At 38.7% G+C, this 17,467-nt stretch overlaps 1 protein-coding gene and 1 long non-coding RNA gene across 2 annotated transcripts in view; both read left to right on the top strand.

Moving 5' to 3' along the window:
- The first annotated feature begins 2,158 nt into the window (after positions 1-2,158).
- Positions 2,159-17,467, top strand: part of Eip93F (Ecdysone-induced protein 93F) — a 32,614-nt gene continuing 17,305 nt past the window's right edge. The window contains 1 exon segment of the mRNA XM_089172398.1: positions 2,159-2,298. Within this exon segment, the coding sequence (XP_089028524.1) occupies positions 2,205-2,298 (94 nt within the window). The 5' untranslated portion in view covers positions 2,159-2,204.
- Positions 2,309-5,948, top strand: LOC149032711 (uncharacterized). The gene is made up of 2 exons (XR_016176528.1): positions 2,309-3,892; positions 3,963-5,948. It is a non-coding gene; the product is annotated as an uncharacterized LOC149032711 (long non-coding RNA).

Raw genomic sequence — 17,467 nt, 5'->3', positions numbered from 1 at the left:
TTAACCCACATTCCTGACGACGTCGTATCGAATCGATGAGATATATATTTGAAGATAAAGAAAGTTCTCGATAGGATTTAAGGGTTGACTTTTAACACCCTCTTTCTTTCCCTATCTCCGTCTTTCGAACGGCTAAAATTCGAGTAGGGCAAATTAGAAGATACGATTGAAAGGAGAGCAAAGACGAGAAGGAAAACGCAGAAGCAACAGTGGTCGCGCGCGCGCGCACACATCATACACTTACATACATACATACACACATTTACGAGACAGAGTCGCCGAAGAGGCGACAGAGAGAGAGAGAGAGAAGGAGAAAGAAGGAGTTGGTGGGTGTGCAAGAGAAAGAGAGAGAAAGAGAAAGAGAAGGGGTAGGGCAAGTGGAAAGGACGAGGGTGTTCGCGGGGGTGGATGAAAGGACGCTTACCAGCTACTACCTATTGATCGCCAATTCTTTTTCTCTTGTTGCATATTAGGCGCACTCGGCCTCCTCTCTCTTTTCCTCGATGTGCCGTGTGCGAGCCCACACCTCTCTCTACCTTCCTCCTTCCACTTCTTCCAACTCCTCCACCTCCACCTCTTCTGTTTCCTCCTCTACACCTTTTCCTTTTTGGTCCTCACCACCCACCCTCTTCTTTTTATTTCGACTCGTGGCTCGTAGAACGCACGAATCCGCCCGCCCCTATAAACCCTGTTTCTCTCTCTCTCTCTCTCTTTCTCTTTGTTTCTTTTATTCTCCCTCTCCCCTCTTATTTGGATAAAAGAAAAAGGCATTCCTTGATTATATCCCATTTTCTTTCTTTCAACGATTCTTATTTGCGTACGACATTTAAAATTCTATGGAAATAAATTTATTAGTAATAAATGATGACGAAGGATGGGAAGGGTTAGGGTTTTGATTAAAAAGGATTTTGAAAAAAGAAAAAAAAACAAACAAGGATCTTGTCTTTTGTTTCAGGTAACACAACATAATCGTTAAGAGAAAAAGATAGAGATACATATACATACATAGTTGAAGAAGTCTGCTGCTGGTTGTTTCGGTGAGGGAAGAAGAGAAAGAGAAAGAGGAAAGGAGTGGAGAGGGGGAAAGTCGAGGGCGCAAGCGTGCACGTGCTCTTTGCGCGTTCCTATACCCTAAGCAGTCTGTCCCACTATCAGAAGTGGCACCGAGGACGGAGAAAACGCGGAGGCTAGTCGTCGTCCCTCCGTTGCAAGCACCCCTCCCCCGAGTTCGCGGCAGCACCCCTCCAACGTGCACGGAGGACCACCACCGCCGCCGCCACCCTCAACGTCGACGACTGTATAACAACCACCACGACGACGACGACGACGAGGACGTCGTCGTCGACGGAAACGTTGAAGACAACGACGACAACGAAGACCACCAAGACGAAAACGAAGACGAGGACGAGGACAACGAGGTCGACGACGACGACGACAAGAACAAGAAAGACGGATCGTTTGTGACGTCGAAAGAGAAGCACGCGCTACTCCGCCGCGTGCCGCGTCTGCTGTTAGGGGTAGAAATAGAAGAAGGGGAAAAGGAGAAGACACGACGACGTCGACGACGTACTACAGAGGAGAAGGAAAAGGCAACGTTGGTGGTGGTGGTGGTGGTGGTGGTGGTGGTTGTTCTTCTTGTTGTGGTGGTGGTGGCGGTGGTGGTGGTGCAGTTGCTGCCGGACGTGAACGTGTGTGTGAATAATAGTTATAGTAATAGTAGTAGTGGTGGTAGTGGTGGTGTTGCTGCTGCTGTTGTTAGTGGTGGTGTTGCTGCTGCTGTTGTTAGTAGTGGGGACGGCACCAAGAGGAAAGAGGTGCTAGTGGAGAACGACGGCAACAGAAAGGAGAAAAGGAAGAAAAGTAGTTGTGGTGTTGTTGTTGGTAGTGGTAGTGATAGTAGTAGTGGTGGTGGCGGTGGTGGTGGCGGCGTTGGTGGTAGTGGTGGTGGTGGTGGTGGTGGTGGTGGTGGCGGCGGCGGCAAAGACGACGACGACGACGGTGCTGGAGGAGGACGAGGAGGAGGACGACGAGGAGGAGGGAGAGAAGATTGTAAAGGTGGAGGTGGCGAGGCTCGTGGCGGCGGTGCCGGTGGAGGAGGTGGCGGCGGCGGTGGCAACGAAGGAGACGCGAACGTCCACGCGGGTACACGAGGCAGGCATACCCGGCCGGCACGCACACCCATATTCTAAGATGTGATTTCAAAAATGGCGGATTGCCCCTATGCCCGCTGTATACAGGAACGCAGACATATCCGACGGGAGCTGCTGCGATGGACAAAGAATATGGTCTTCGTAGTCGGTGAGTAAAGCGGAGGACACGAACAGCTGCTCACCCTCTCTCGCGTGGGTGTGGTGCTGTCAGTAGATGTATATATATGTGTGTATGTGTGTGTCTGTATTGCGCGCGCGTCCATGAGATTGTCTCGGTGTGCGGGATACGGACCGGGAGGTGGGACACGCGCCGCTCCTGAGACCTGTTGCGAACCGAAATACCGAATCCTGCTAGACACACCGATACACCCCTTGAATCCGTGCGTTCAACAGGGTGATTCTCCGCGTGCTTTCTCTCCTCTTGCTCGTTTTTCTTTTTTCTTTTCTTTTTCTCTCTTTCTCTTTCTTTCTTTCTTCCTTTTTCTATTTCACGTGCTAATTCTTTCATCCCCCCATCGATTAGATTCGATAGAATTATTTAACAAGTTTATCTATCTATTCAAAATAAAAAAGATTTCAAACATATCCCTTTATTATTCGTCGAATATAAAGTGAGGAAAAATTTCGTTTATAAGTCGGTGGGTGAGATAGTAGAAGATGCGTTGTCGGAATTTCGCAGGAGTTGGAGTATCTTGACCACGGACAACGGGAATCCAGCCGCCGCCCGAAAGTACTTTCTTGCTTTTTTTCTTTCTTTTTCCTTACACAGCCTGTCCTCCCCTTGCTTCCTCTTTCTTTCTCGACACTCCCCACCAAAGAGACCCTATCTCTTCCCCACCCTTGTAACCGGTTCGTCGAAGGGAGAGTTTCGTCGGTCGCAGAAGGCGTGTGGAGACGCGCGTGTCGGTGTTGCGCTTGGGCTGTACTCGTAGTCGTCGTCCTCGTCCGTCGTTACGACGACGTTTCTTCTTTTTCCTGACCTCTCCCTTCCCCACACGACTATCCTCATCCCCGTTCGGAAACGTGTCCTTTCCCTTCCCTCGCGTTTCTTTCTTTTCCTATTTTTTTATTCGTTCGTTCGGGAACGCAGTTGCCGCCGCTTCGGTGGTCGAGAAATTTTCGCGGATTCCTCCCTTCTTCTTTTACCACTCTCTCTCCTCTTCTTTTGTTCCACGAACATTCCAAAAGGGTGGTTCGTCGCGGCGGTGGTTCCGCGAGTTACCGTGTGCGTGTGTACGTCCGTCCCTCTCTCTCTCTCTCACACACTCACTCACTCACTCACTCACGGTAACACCCCCTTCGACTTCCTTTCGACGATCTTCAAAGATCGACCAGTACGCGTTCGGGAAGTCTGACGAGAGGTGTCGCGAAAGAAACGGAGACATTGGTGGTGTCGGTACAACATTCGAAACGTGACATTGATAACTTACAATTAGACCCAAAGTGTTATCTCCCTCCCTGTCTCTTTGTCCAAATCTGCGTGTCCTAGGAAACACTTGTCGACGCTTGTTTTTTTTTTTCAAATTCCCACCAATCTCTACGCGATCACGCACGCTCTAATCCACCTCGTTCGAACGTTTGCACGTAACCCGCGTCAAAGAGAGAGAGAGGGAGTATGGAATTGGATGTAACGATGGACAGCCGATCGCAACAATGTTCTCCTCATCCTCCTCCTCCTCTTCGATTCGTGTTTCGAAAAAGATCAACGAGAAACAACGCTTTTTTCTGTCTAATTACTGTGTGTACGTCTAAATTACTTCGAGTTTAACGTCATCATGTCGATCGATATTATAATATCTTTTGAATTTAAAGAAAACGCGGAAAGACCAAGAGATAACGTCAACGTCATCTGTGGAGACTCTAAGTAGAAACGAGTAGGTAGGGAGAAACGCATCTCAAGCTTTAAAGTTTGTTTTTCTTGAAGTTCTCTAAACGCGTGGTATGGTATTAGTCTAGCGCACGTGCTGCAAATATTAGAACCGGCTTCCACTCTAACTAACTCTTCTACCTACAGCTTGTTTTGCTTTGAAACGATGCCAAACGTTATTTCTATTCATTGATATAGTTACTAATAACAATTATACGAATGAATTAGAATATTAAATTACTTTTTAGATATTATTTGTCGTTTATTCGAAATTATTCGCGAAGCTATGATAGATAAAAGGTTCGATGGGTGCAGTTGGCACTGATCGTTAAAAGCCACATAAAAACGAATGTCGAGTGGATAGGAGAAAGGAGAGAGAAAGAAGAAGAAGGAGGAGGAGGAATAGGAAAAGGTAGTGGGGTTAAAATCGGGAGGGTTGAATGGGTGGTGGGTAAGGAGCAAAACCGAGGAGGAAGCAGCGCGCGGGAAGTAACAATAAAAATTCGTGGGCATTCGTGTTTCGTCGCCGAGCACCAGAGAGAGAGAGAGAGAGAGAGAGAGAGAGAGAGAGACAGACAGAGAGAGAGAGCGTGAGAGAGAAAGAGAGAGAGACGAGTGGAAAGAGAAGATCGAGTCTCGTGGAGGTGGTGTTCTGATGGTGGTGGTGGTGGATAAGGGTGAGAGAGAGAGAGAGATAGACGAGAAGAAGTGGTGGATGGAAGTAGGGGGTGCGTAATGAAACGATATTGAGTAGCCGTGGTGGGGAGAAGGGTTGCCGAAAGGGGTGGGGATCGTCTTCTCGCCCTCTCTGTCGATTGACCTCGCTTCGACGACGACTACGACTACGACTACGACGACGACGACGAAGCAACCGACGAAGAAGGGTGATAGAATGAAGGGAGGGGGAAACGAATCAGGGGCGGACATCGAAAAGTGCAACGGTGGGGGCCGAACTAACCTTCTCTTCCACCCTTACAACTTCCATGGGGAGGGAGAAGTTAAATTGACGAAAATGACGAGACGGCACCTCTCTATCCTTCTCCCCTTCTCCGTTTCCTCCCCCAACCCCCCACGTCTTCCACTCGTTCTCTCCTTTTTCTTCTTCTATCTTTCTTTCCTCATTCCCATCTCCCTTTTTACAACGATGCACCCAACGACGATACCTCGAAAAGTTCGAATCGATGCTTCGACGTCATCGGAGCAACAAGGATTCGTGATAATCGTTCGGCCGGAACAAGTTTCTCGGATATATCGTCTCTACTTATTGGTTCGTTCGTACGTTCGTTCGTTCGTTAGATTTCGATAGGTAACGTGTAATCGATAGAAAGACATTACTGTCGTTTTTCTTCGTGCTTTTTAAGTGGAATTACTATTACAAATTCTTACTTAATTTCCTATATATGATTCATGATCCTTGGAAAAATTAGTATGAATCATTTTATTCTTTTTGTACGATTACTTTTTTTTCTCTTCCTTTTTCTATTTCTTTCGAAATATATTTCATTACGGTCTAATACACTCGAAGAAAAAAAAAATTAAAGTAATTATATTAACTTTTTCGATCTATTTCACGAGAATATTTATCTTTCGTTTTTTCTTTGATTGTCAAACATTTTGTAAAATAAAAGGAAAGCGCGCGCGCGCGCACGTTGCTCTTTAAATATTATTTCGAAAAAGGTTAAAAAAAAACTAAAAAAAAATTAAAAAAAAAATTTAAAAAAAACCCGAAAAGATTCGTCACGATGATGTGTGATAAAATTGACGTTACTGTCGCACGTAATGAATTTTGTTATACGCTTATGCAATGATCGCTCGCTTATCAACGTAATTAGCTTACCGTTCGTTATCGCTAGCGGGTGCTAATTACGTATTAATTTTCTAAATTATTGAAGGTGTAACTTGTAAAATAGCAATTGTCAGCCGATGTTACCTACGTTCTCATTTATTTATCGATAATTCTTTTAGCGATTATGTCTGTCATGTGCATGTATGTAATCTGAATGATACGAAGCTTCTTTAAAAAAAAAAAAAAAAAAAAAAAACACGAAAAGAAATAATCATTTACTCGTTGCTTTATTTAACCGACGTGTAGAAACTTGTTAATTATTTCGAACACATTTTAATGCGAAAGGGAGATTTCTTTGTTCGTAGAATATTATTTATTATCACGTTACATTTTTTTTTTTTTTAAATTCACTTTTCATCTTTTCTTTTATTTTTTATTCACACCGACAGTGGCATCTTCTTCGATTCAAAGTTTCAATTCTCATCACTGCGTCGTAATAATGAGATTAGCGGCCGACTGGTTGTATATACACGCGCGCGTTCATGCTATCCAGTGCACATGCGCTCGCATATGCATTCTATACATATATACATTAATATATATATATAAGACTAGCTTGCATAGTTGGAAGAGAGAAAGAGAGAGAGAGAGAGAGAGAGAGAGAGAGAGAGAGAAGGAGATGCTTGGTAACGATTACACGTGGATAGGTTGATCGTTCTCTCTCTCTTTCTCTCTCTCTCTTTCTCTCTCTCTTTCTTCTCTATCCGCCTTCTATATTTCTCTTTCCATCCTTCTCTAACTCTAACAGAGTTAAGCCGCAAAAGTTTATATAATTAATTAATGCATATAAATATTTGCAAGAATGTGGTTTTTGTATATATTCGTGACACTTTATCATTCATTTTATCACCTACGTACTTTATATACATATACACGTTCATATATATATATATATATATATATATAAAAGCCCACGAGTAGTATACGTAAACGTACTTACGTATCGTTTTTGTGTATAAAATTGGAGCAAGCAGTTTCACCAAAGATGCAAGTATCTCTCTTCTCACTCTTTGTTCTCTCGACGAGTATGCAACTTTACGTGCATCTCGTTTTTCTTTTTTTCTTTTTTTTTTGTCAGTCCAGTCTCGTACCTCGAAATATATTCGCACGTGCTATCGCACTCGCACTTATTGTAGGAGGTACACGTTAGTTGTATATTTGCACTTTTCTTCTTTCTTTTTCTCGTACACTCTTGTACAAGAGAGAGAGAAAGAGAAAGAGAGAGGCCTTTGTTAAGAGCGACGTTGCATACGTTAATCTCTGGTAGCCTCTCTTCCCGCGGGTAATCCTAGACGTCGGACCGACGATAAATGGGTCACCAGACGACGACTGTATCGTCAGTCTGGCATCCGATTACCACTCACATCGCTTACCAAGCGTGAACACGACGAAAATCTTACCTCCCTCGCTTCTCTTTCTCCCTTCCTCCTCTCTTCTTCCTCTCTCTCTCTCTCTCTTTCTCTCTTCAGCGGCTTCCTTTTCAAGATTCGCGTTTCTTTCAACGAAAGTAGCTTGACCAACTTTACTTCTCTTCTTCTTTTTCTTATGAATACACTCTCTTTTCATTTTAATTATTTAAGAAAATATATGATTACGTTATCGAAAAATATTCCATCTTGAAATTTCGAATTTTTTTGTTTTTTTTTTTAATCTATGTCAGCATTTTATTATTAACCAACTATTGCATAAGATCACTTTAAGCGATCCTATTAAAGAAAAAACAAAAATATCTGGTCTATTATTAGGATAGCATTGGTAATTGGGAGTATAAGAATCGTTCGGAAGAGTTGGGACAAATCGATTGAAGCCAAAGACAAAAGAAATAGAAAAAAGAAGAAGAAAGAAACAAAGAGAGCGATCGATGATCTATTGAAACGTTTTTCATTAAGACAACTATAATACGTGTATCATGAGCTTGTCTGCCGCGAAGTAGTAAAAAGAAAGAAAAAAAAAACAAGAAGAAAAAAAGGCAAGAAATCGTTAACCTATTGGCTTATTTAGAGACACGTTGCAACGCGTACTTGTGACCTTAACCAACTCTGAGCGAATAGCTTTGAACGCGAGCGTCGTGATTATTGGGTTCCGCGATTGATAATACTACTCTCTCGATGGTACCGTAGCATTTGCCGCCAAGTAGCACACGGAGACTCTCTTTGATGGCTTCAAAGACGGTTGTGTTCTCTGCAATCACTGGCAAATGTTACGGAATCCTTTCTTCGTTTGCATTATCTTACGTCAGCGTCAGGAATCGAACAGAGAAAGAGAAAGAAACACTCTGAGAAAGATAGACATATATATCTATATATATAGATAAAGAAAGAGAGTGATAGTCAAACAGATACAAAGGACAGAGAGATAGAGATAGATAAAAAAGAAGAAAAAATGAGACCACAATCAAAGTATTTGTTGAATGTGCATAGGATCCTTTAAGAATCAATTTTCGAATTCTTCAATCTTTTATCTTTTTATTTATTCTCATTTCTTCTTATTTTCTTTTTTTGTTTATTCACATTTATTCGAAATTCAGGTCAGCTTAAATGCTACTAATATATTCGTTTCTAGTTAGATATTCGAACTTAGGATATAATCGTATAGAATTCAAATAGATGCAGAATGCTTTAAGAGAAATCTTTCAATTTAGATCGGTTAATTTCTGATCGCTGTTATTCAATATAAACGCGTGGTGGTGAATCTTCCGCGGATTCAACTATGACACCCGCGACGACGCATATGGAGGCATTAATTCGACCGGTTGCATCTCGAAATTCTATAACTCTTGCTATGTATATATTCATATATGCTATACAATATATATATATACATGGATGTCTGTCTCTCTGTGCTGCGTGCATATGCAAACGTTCCGTGTTATGAAATTGTCCTCGTAAGAATATCGAAACTATTTGTCATGTTTCTCTTTAGTTCAATCTATTTTGATATAAACGATATAATACGATTGTTTAAAATTTACTATTCCTTCAACTGAATGATACATATATATATAAATATATATATAGAAATCTTTTATCTTGGATTTAGAAGAGGATAAGGATTATTATTTCATTTCGTGACGTAGTTCCATTAGTTGTAAACCAAAGCGTGATCTACGAAGTCGTTATACTACTACTGTTATCATCATCATCATAATTATCATCATCATCCAAGAACTTAGAGAGAAAGAGAAAGGAATAAATTGAAGAAGAGCAAAATAACTTGAAAATTTGTTAAAGAGAAACAGAAAAAGAACAAAATAAAAAAAATAAAGAGAAAGAGAAACACAAGAGGAACGGAATATATACGTTGCTTGCGTACAACGTACGAGCTTGAAAAACGGACTATGTTAAGAGAAAGAGAGAGAGAGAAAGAGAGAGAGAGAGAGAGAGAGAGAGAAAGGGTGAAGGGGACACAAGGAGGAGCAAAGAGAAGAGAAGAGAGAATGGAGTAGAATGGTTCGCGAGGTCAGCCCACGTTCGTTTGTACATATTCTCACGTAGATATCTATGTGTCCTATACGAAGAGACCAACACACATAAATACGACTAGTAAGTACACTTTGACGAACATTGTTGAAGAAAAAGAAGGTAGTTACTCGATAATGCATTGGGCCCTGTTCATGATCGTTACTACGAAAAGAGGGAAGGGAGAGGACACAAAGGGCCAAGTGGGACCAGAAAATTCGCCAGCTGGAACTCCGGTTAACCAGAACCCCATGCACTTTACTCTCTTTCTCTTTCTTACATGTTCTATTGTGTTTCTTGGATGCTACTTAAAAATTGTGTCGTTTTAAATAGGAACTTCGAAAAACGATAAAAATAGATTTTCTCGATGAGAGTAGGTAGGGGATGCAATTGATGAGAGTTTGTTAGTAGTAAACTATCGAACAATCGTGAATTTTAGAGTTAGTTTTGAAAATCGATATTCCCCCTTTCATCTCGATTTATCCTCGACAAAGATTTAGCAGTAGCTCGTTTGTGGTTAATTCGCGAGGTACGCAAAGTATCGCGTTTCTCAAACAAACCGCCCACTTGTCGTTTGCGTTTACGCGCAAACGCGAATCCTACAGCTTTGGTTGTGTTCCTCGTCGTGCGTTGTAATAGTTGCAATGGATCGTGCAAACGTTAGAAGAAAGTTTGCGTTGTACTGCGAAAGCTCTCCACGATCCAATTTCTCTTCTCTAATTTTCTTCTACCGCGAGCTTTAGTCTTATAAAACCACTGATTTTACCTTTGACTTCGTAAGAATGAGAAAAAGAAACAAAAAAAGGTATTGCCTAGATTGTAAATATTACGTTAAAAATATGACCTTTTATTATACGACAATAAAAAAAACCTTTGAATTCTTTTTTTTACCAAAGTGACAGGTGGTATCGTCGAATAACACCACCCACGTTCTCGTGTCCTTGATCCACATAAACGAAACAAATGTATAATCATTTGTATGGAAGTATCTTGGCCCTTTTTCCCCCAATATATTTTATTATTCGAAGGTTCGAATAATAATTATTTGAAATTATTTTTAACAATGAAATATTTCGAAATAGAATAATAATGGGAAGAAAAATACCGTTAAAAATTGATACCGGTTAAGATCTTAACGAGGCGAGAGGTAAGGACTACTCCTACCAACCATCCCAGGTTAAAAAGAAGGAAAAATAAAGAAAGGAAGAAAGAGACTTTGGTATTTCGACATCCATCGTGTTCTGTCCTTCGTTCGCCTCGGAAACCACTAAGTGGCCCTATTCGGTGAATGGAAGTCCCAAGATCGTGCAACAAAGCGGGAAGATAACTTCAGACTAGCTGGCATACATATATATCTTTTTCTTCCCTCGCGTGCTCTTTCCCCTTCTACGAGACGACAACCATTAAAAAGGTAAAAGAAGAAGAAGAAGAACAAGTCCTCTCCTTTCATTTTATCGTTCAATTCCTCTTTTTATACTCTCAAATACTACTACTACTACTACTACTGCTACTACTACGCCACCGATTCCATTTTACAACATCAAACTAACATATATCTCAATCCTTGATATTTCGTATAGTCCAACCTTGGATGAAACAATTGATGCAAAAAAAAACCCAACCAATCACTTTTACTTAAACCACGTGTTCTGTTTCCTTTAAACTCCTCCCAACTTTATTCGTCTTCAATTTTCCCATCGAAATTTATATCTCGTTTAAAGTAAGCAACAATCCCATAAATTTATTCATTTATAAGATACATTTATCGTAGCATAGAATATAAAAGAAAAAAGAATAATAACGCTAGGCGTAAAAGATAGAAAAACGGTGTAATGTGTGTGTGTGTGTTTTTTTTTTTTTAACGAGTAGGAAACGAAGGAGAGTACGTTTTTTAGTGCGCAGGCGAATGAGCGAGCGAGAGTTTTGGACAAAGGATAGCCTTGTGCGCAGAAGCAGCGCAAAAGCGAAGCCGCCGTTGCTTGTCGGGCCGACGGCCCCACCATATAGACGACCACCCATTTCCTAACCTTCTACTCTCGTCTAAACCGGATTGCCATTGGTCGAAACGGGCCGACCGATTAGAGGAGAACTGAGGGACCATGGGAATAGGAGTCTCTCTCTCTCTTTCTGACTCGTTCGTGTTCGTGTTCGTGTTCGTGTTCGTGCGTGCGAGACGCTACGCGTTCTCAAAAGAGTAAGAGAGAGAGAGAGAGATAAAAAGAATGAAAGAAAGAAGTAATAGTGGGGATAAAAGTTAGCTCACTCTCGCATCTAAAATTGCGCTACGGCCATTGGTCGATGGGGCCCCGAGGCCATTCGATTTAGAATTGAAGAATGGTGCCGCTGTATCCTCGAGGACGATGGTGGAAAGTTCGAGTTCCTCTATCCCTCTTTTTCACACGTTCTCTCTCTCTTTCTATCTATGTATTTATCTATCTATCTATCTATCTTTTCTTTTCTTTTCTTTTCTTTTTCTTATATACCCCTTCTATTCTTATTCTTTCTCTCTTTTTGTCTTCTTATGTATGTCCATTCTTCTTCTATCTGCCTCTTTTTTCTGTATTTTCCTATATTATTTTTTTGTTCTTTTTTTTTTTTTCATTCTATTGTCCCTCGTCGAACAGCATCGAGAGCATCATCGCGCCTTTTTCGTTTCTCTGTCTACTAATCGTTGCTACTAGAGCTAGGTACAACCACGTGCGCTACTTCTTCTATTTTAAGGTGCTACGAAAGTTTGAAAGGTAACAAAAGAAAGAATCTTTTTCTTGCTTTTTTCTTCCTTCTTCCCATTTCCCATTCACTCCTCTTTCCCCCTCTATTTTTATTTTTCTATTTTTTGAGCTTCTTTCGTGTCTCGTATTTTTTCTTCACAAACAGAAGAGTTTGCTTCCTTTTTTTTTATTTTATTTTTGTCGATGAAAGATTAGAAAAATAAGAAAGAAAGAAAAAAGAAAATGGCCAGTAAGCGCGTTGTGTCTCATTCGCGCTTACGTTTCGTATTTAAATATTTTATACATAATATACACATATATGTATGTATATATATATATATTAAATTTCAAGCAATCGTTAAAGTTTTCCGACATTATTTTAATGCGTGCACGATTATGCGCAATATTTAATTAGAGAATAAATTTGATTACAATAGCTCTCTCTCTCTTCGCTCATCGCATTTCGAGTATTCCCATTTTTCCCAACGTTTCGTTTGCCGTTGTATTAAGCTTTTCCTCTCCTCTCTTCTCCTCTCCTCTCCTTTCCACTATTCTCCACCCCTTTCCTCTTCTCTTCTCTTCTTTTCAATCCTCCGTTACTCTCTCGCAACGCGAAAAATCACGTCAGGGGGAAAAAAAAGAAACGAGAGAGAATGAGACAGACGGGGGCACGCGTTGTACGATAATTTAACGGCTCGTTTTGTAAAACGCGTAGGAAAGAGAGAGAAATAGAGAGAAAGAGAAAGAGAGAAACCACGGTGGGATGCATTAATTATCGACGTAAAACGCGTCGTTGGAAATTCGTCAAGCTTTGTTCTCAAGCATAAAGAATGATGGAATCGTCATCATCGTCGTCGTAGCCGTCGTCATCGATCGCGACCAGCACGAGTCACGAATTTATAAACTTTGAATTATTGCATATTTATTATTGTTACCTTTAAAAAATTTCTTTTTCGATTATTTCGATTTCGTATGCAAGAAACAAAGAGATACGACAAATATAAAAAAAGAAAAATTCACGACTGGGCACATTTTTTTTATTTTTTTTTTTCGAAACATTATAATATATATATATATATATATAATAATAATAATAATACACACGAGAAGGTTAAATCGAATTGAAGATTAAAAAAAAGGTAATAAATCATTCGTTAAATTATTATTCTTTATTATTTTTTTGTTTAAATTCTCGGGCGTGGTTAGTGTTGGTCTCTTCATTGTATTTCTATTTTCTTCCTTCTTCCTTCCTACCCTTCCTTCTTTCCTTCCTTCTCTGTTAAATGGTACGCAAGATAAGATTGCCGCCATTCGACAGCTCCTGTGCTTGGAATTTCATCGGAAGGCAAGCCTGCAATCTAATTACTTCTAGAATCGATCAAGGACTCGGACTTTGAGCGCCTTATGAATATCTAACGTGCTCTTCCCCCTCTCCTTCCTCTTTTCTCACTATGTGCTATATTTTTTTTATATATTTTTCTCTTATCATCTTTGAAATTCCCTACGAATCATCCGGATAATCGTTTCTTTCAATCTATATTATATTTAATTTTCTTACTAGCCCTTCCTCCCCTCTTTCTCAGATCACGCTAGAAATATATTCGATACCGGTTTTCACCTAATTCGAATCTCTTATATTTTTCCTAATAGCACAAAATATTGAAAAATATTGAATACATGTGTATTTAATATTAAAAAGACATTGAATCTCTTTGTAATATTAAATACACATGTATTCAATATTTTTCAATATTTTGTGCTACTAGGGTTGTTTCTTTTCTATTACCGATTCATAGTCGCTAATCAAAGATCGAAAATGATACTTTTCTATAATCTATTAAATTCTTCTTTTTTTCTACTTGCAATAAATTAGAAAAAAACCAGAAGATATATAAAATAATAAAAATATTTAATAATAATCTAAATAAATTGAAAATAAATAAAAAATATATAATAAAAAAATAAATATATAAAAATATATAAAATATAATATATAAAAAAAGATAAATAAAAAAAAACCTCGCGATAAACAAACAATGATATTATTCGGTTGATGATTATACTCAAAAAAAAAAAAACGATTTACATATTGCCTTTGTGATAAAATTATATTTCATATCGATAAAAAAAAAATAGTTGTTAGCGGTCACTCGTAGATAAAGTTATGGTCTTGAATAAAAAAAAAAAAAAAAAAAAAAATATAATCTAACGTCGAACACTACACTTGATGATCATCGTAGGTTGTAATTTTAACAACGAACGTCGATCATCCAATGCGAATTAATCATTTAAAGTTTTCTTTTTCTTGTCGTTTTTTCTCCCTTTTTCTCTCTTCAAAGTAACACAATTTTTATCAACAATTTTAACAAATTACTTACACACGCGATATACCATACATATATTTTTCTTTTCTCGTTTAGTAAATTTTTCGATCGTCGGTATTATTCCATAGAACGTTAAGCATTAATCATAATTCTCGTTCGTGTATTAAAAAAATGTTATTGCGAAAACAATGTGCATATATTCGATGTATAAATCTTTCCTCCCACTCCTACCCCTTTCAAAAACATAATAATGACGTAACATTATCGCCATTTGCAGTCGTCGGTCTCATTCCGTCGCCAACTTATTGTTAGCGAGAGAAAGAGAGAGAGAACACCTTTTGTTTAATAAACGAAGGAAAACGTTGTTGAATCACGATCACCATAGAAACTTGAGCGTCATTATAATATACTACATAGCTTGAAAGAAGGATGGATGGATGGGATGGGATGGATGGTTGGTTGGATGGATGAATTTGATGTGAATCGTGATTTCGTCGAAACCTCGACACTACTGTTCTCCCGGTTAAAGATATATTTTTTTATTTTTTATTTTCTGATTCATCGTGCTGTTAGGACCTTGAAGTTTGTACGGTTTTGCACGACAACGCAACTAGAAAAAAAAAAAAAATTCTTGTCGCGTTGCGGTTCGGCTAATTGCAAACGAATCGCACGCGTCCTTCTTTTGCAACGAAGAAGAAGAAGAAGAAGAAGAATACTATTGGCTTCTTCTCGCATAAGCTCGTAGAAGACTTTGTTCAATTTTTTTTCTCAAGATTATCAATTAAAAAAAAAAAAAAGGACAATAATAATTCCACAAACAAGTTAAAATACAAAACAAAAAAATTATTTTCCTGTATCAAATGTTGATGGTTTTGGAAGAAAAAAAAAACCCGTCCGATTTTGTAATTTGTGTGTGTGTGAATTAATTGAATTAATTTGGTAAAAGAAATTCAATTTGATAAAGACATGAATAAAGAAACGGTTGACGTTCTTCGACGTTAGTCGTCGGTAATCGTTGGTTGGTTGGTTGGTTGGATCATTCGTTTCGCGTTTCCGTAAAGTGCTATTATACCCGTGTATTTGATAAGCTGCATGGAAGTAGAGCGTTTAAATAATGTCCTGCATGTCGACCGGCGATGGGTCAGAGCGATGGGCGTCGTCGCCATTCGTTCGAAACGTTCGACAAACAATAATAATTTATTCAGATGTTTTCCATGCGCGTTCGCGAACTCGGAACACGTTAATTCGTCGTTTCTCCTACGCGTCGGTCTACTCTCCCGTTGGTCGGTTGTCGTCGTTGTCATTGACGTTGACGACGTTAGAAGAAAAAAAAAAAAAAGAAAATATTTAACGAGCCATATATTAACGAGACATTTTTTGGAATTATTTTTTCAATTTTTTTCTTTTTTTTTTCCTTTTATCTAACAATCATATTCGTTCGACGAGAATAGATCTTTCAAAAAAAAAAAAAATAATATCAAACGCGAGATTTCCAAATAAATTATGTTAGTATTGATAAATATTGTTTTTCTGATTAAAATTGTATTTCTTCTTTTCGTAAAAAAAAAAAGAAAATATTTTTCTCTATTTAATTGTAGTTGCAAAATATAATTGATAATTCGTTCGTAAATCATTGAAAATGATCGATCAAAAAGAGAACGTTGATATAATAAATAAATAAATTAAAAAAAAAAAAAAAACAAGATCGATGACACATGCACGCGCGTTACACAATTGCTATACAAATAAACTAATTATAACTTTCTTAAAGTTTCTTCTTTTTTAATTAGAGTTAGACGATTCCTTGGTAGGAATAAGGTCGTTTTAAAAGCCGCGATAAAAATTACGTTTCATGAATGTTTTATTGCATTTTGAAAAGCGAACGATTTTCATAAGAAATAAGCGTGGTACCCAAGCTTGTAAAGTGTTATCGCTCAATTACGATAAACTAAACAGTTGGTGAACGCTAAATTATTATCTTTTCGAGCATACTCGTTCAATAGTATTATTCGTAAATACTATTATTTTTACAATATACATAGATGCTATTGTTATTCTTACAAACAAACGTAGAGAGGAAATATCTAAACACACGTTAATATATGTTGTATATCGTTCAACCTCAAATTTTCCTGCCTCGATTATCGAACGTTGGGTATTCGATCGTAATATAAAAACATAAAAAGAAAAAAAATGAAAAAAAACAACCATTTCAAGATTGACGTTTACAACGTTCGTAAGATCGATCGAGAGATCGATCGACAGAGATCGTACGAAAGAGATTTCAACGAGGCTTTTTTTTTTTTTTTTTTTCTTTTTTTTTCGCGCGTTTATCTTTTCGTCGGGAAACTTCCAAGAGTGGTATTCTACGTTGCATTAAAGAGTGAAAGAGAAAGAGATAGAGAGATAGAGATAGAGAATGAATTAAATAGCGAGATAGAAGAAGGTGGGAGAAAAGTGAGAGAGGCAGAGGAAGCACAAGCACAGGCTCGTCGTCGTCGTCGTCGTCGTCGTCGTCGTCGAATAGGTCGAGGTCGCATTAAAGCTAGCATAGAATAGAAAGCACGCTCGATTCGCAAGAAATTCACTAATGAAAGGCTCCTTGTTAGTCGTACTTTATTTCATACCTTCTTCTTTTTATCTTATTTCCCCCTCCCTCCTCCTATTTTTTACTCTTCTTTTATTTTTTTGTCGGTGTCATTGACCCTTTTTCTCTTCCACCAATTCATCTTGCTCCCCCCCCCCCGATCCCTCTTTTCAATTTCGATCGAAAATATATATTTATTTTCTCCTTTTCTTGTTATAGGAGATAATTTTCTTGTCTCCTCATTGGAAGATTAAAAATATTATTCGTTATGTATAATACTCGTTGTTTAAATATTAACTTATATTCGAGGTAACACGTCGAATGATTTTTTTTTCTTTTTTCTTTTTCGTAATATTTGTATTTACAACGCATTTTCAGGGGTTTTTAGGATTGGTAATAAAATCGGAGTTTACTACATTTGAAATGACGGGAATGAAGGGGGGTTACATACGCCCTTAATGACTGCGAATGTATTTCATAGGGAGGGAACGAAAGCGGTACGCGCATGAAAAAAAGAGAGAGAG

The sequence above is a fragment of the Polistes dominula genome, unplaced genomic scaffold (assembly GCF_049000335.1).
Source record: "Polistes dominula isolate Pdom_NZ unplaced genomic scaffold, Pdom_raw_medaka contig_73, whole genome shotgun sequence".
In the NCBI taxonomy this organism is placed as follows: Eukaryota; Metazoa; Arthropoda; class Insecta; order Hymenoptera; family Vespidae; genus Polistes; species Polistes dominula.
Note: the sequence above shows the minus strand (reverse complement) of the source record. Positions and strands in the feature narration are given on the sequence as shown.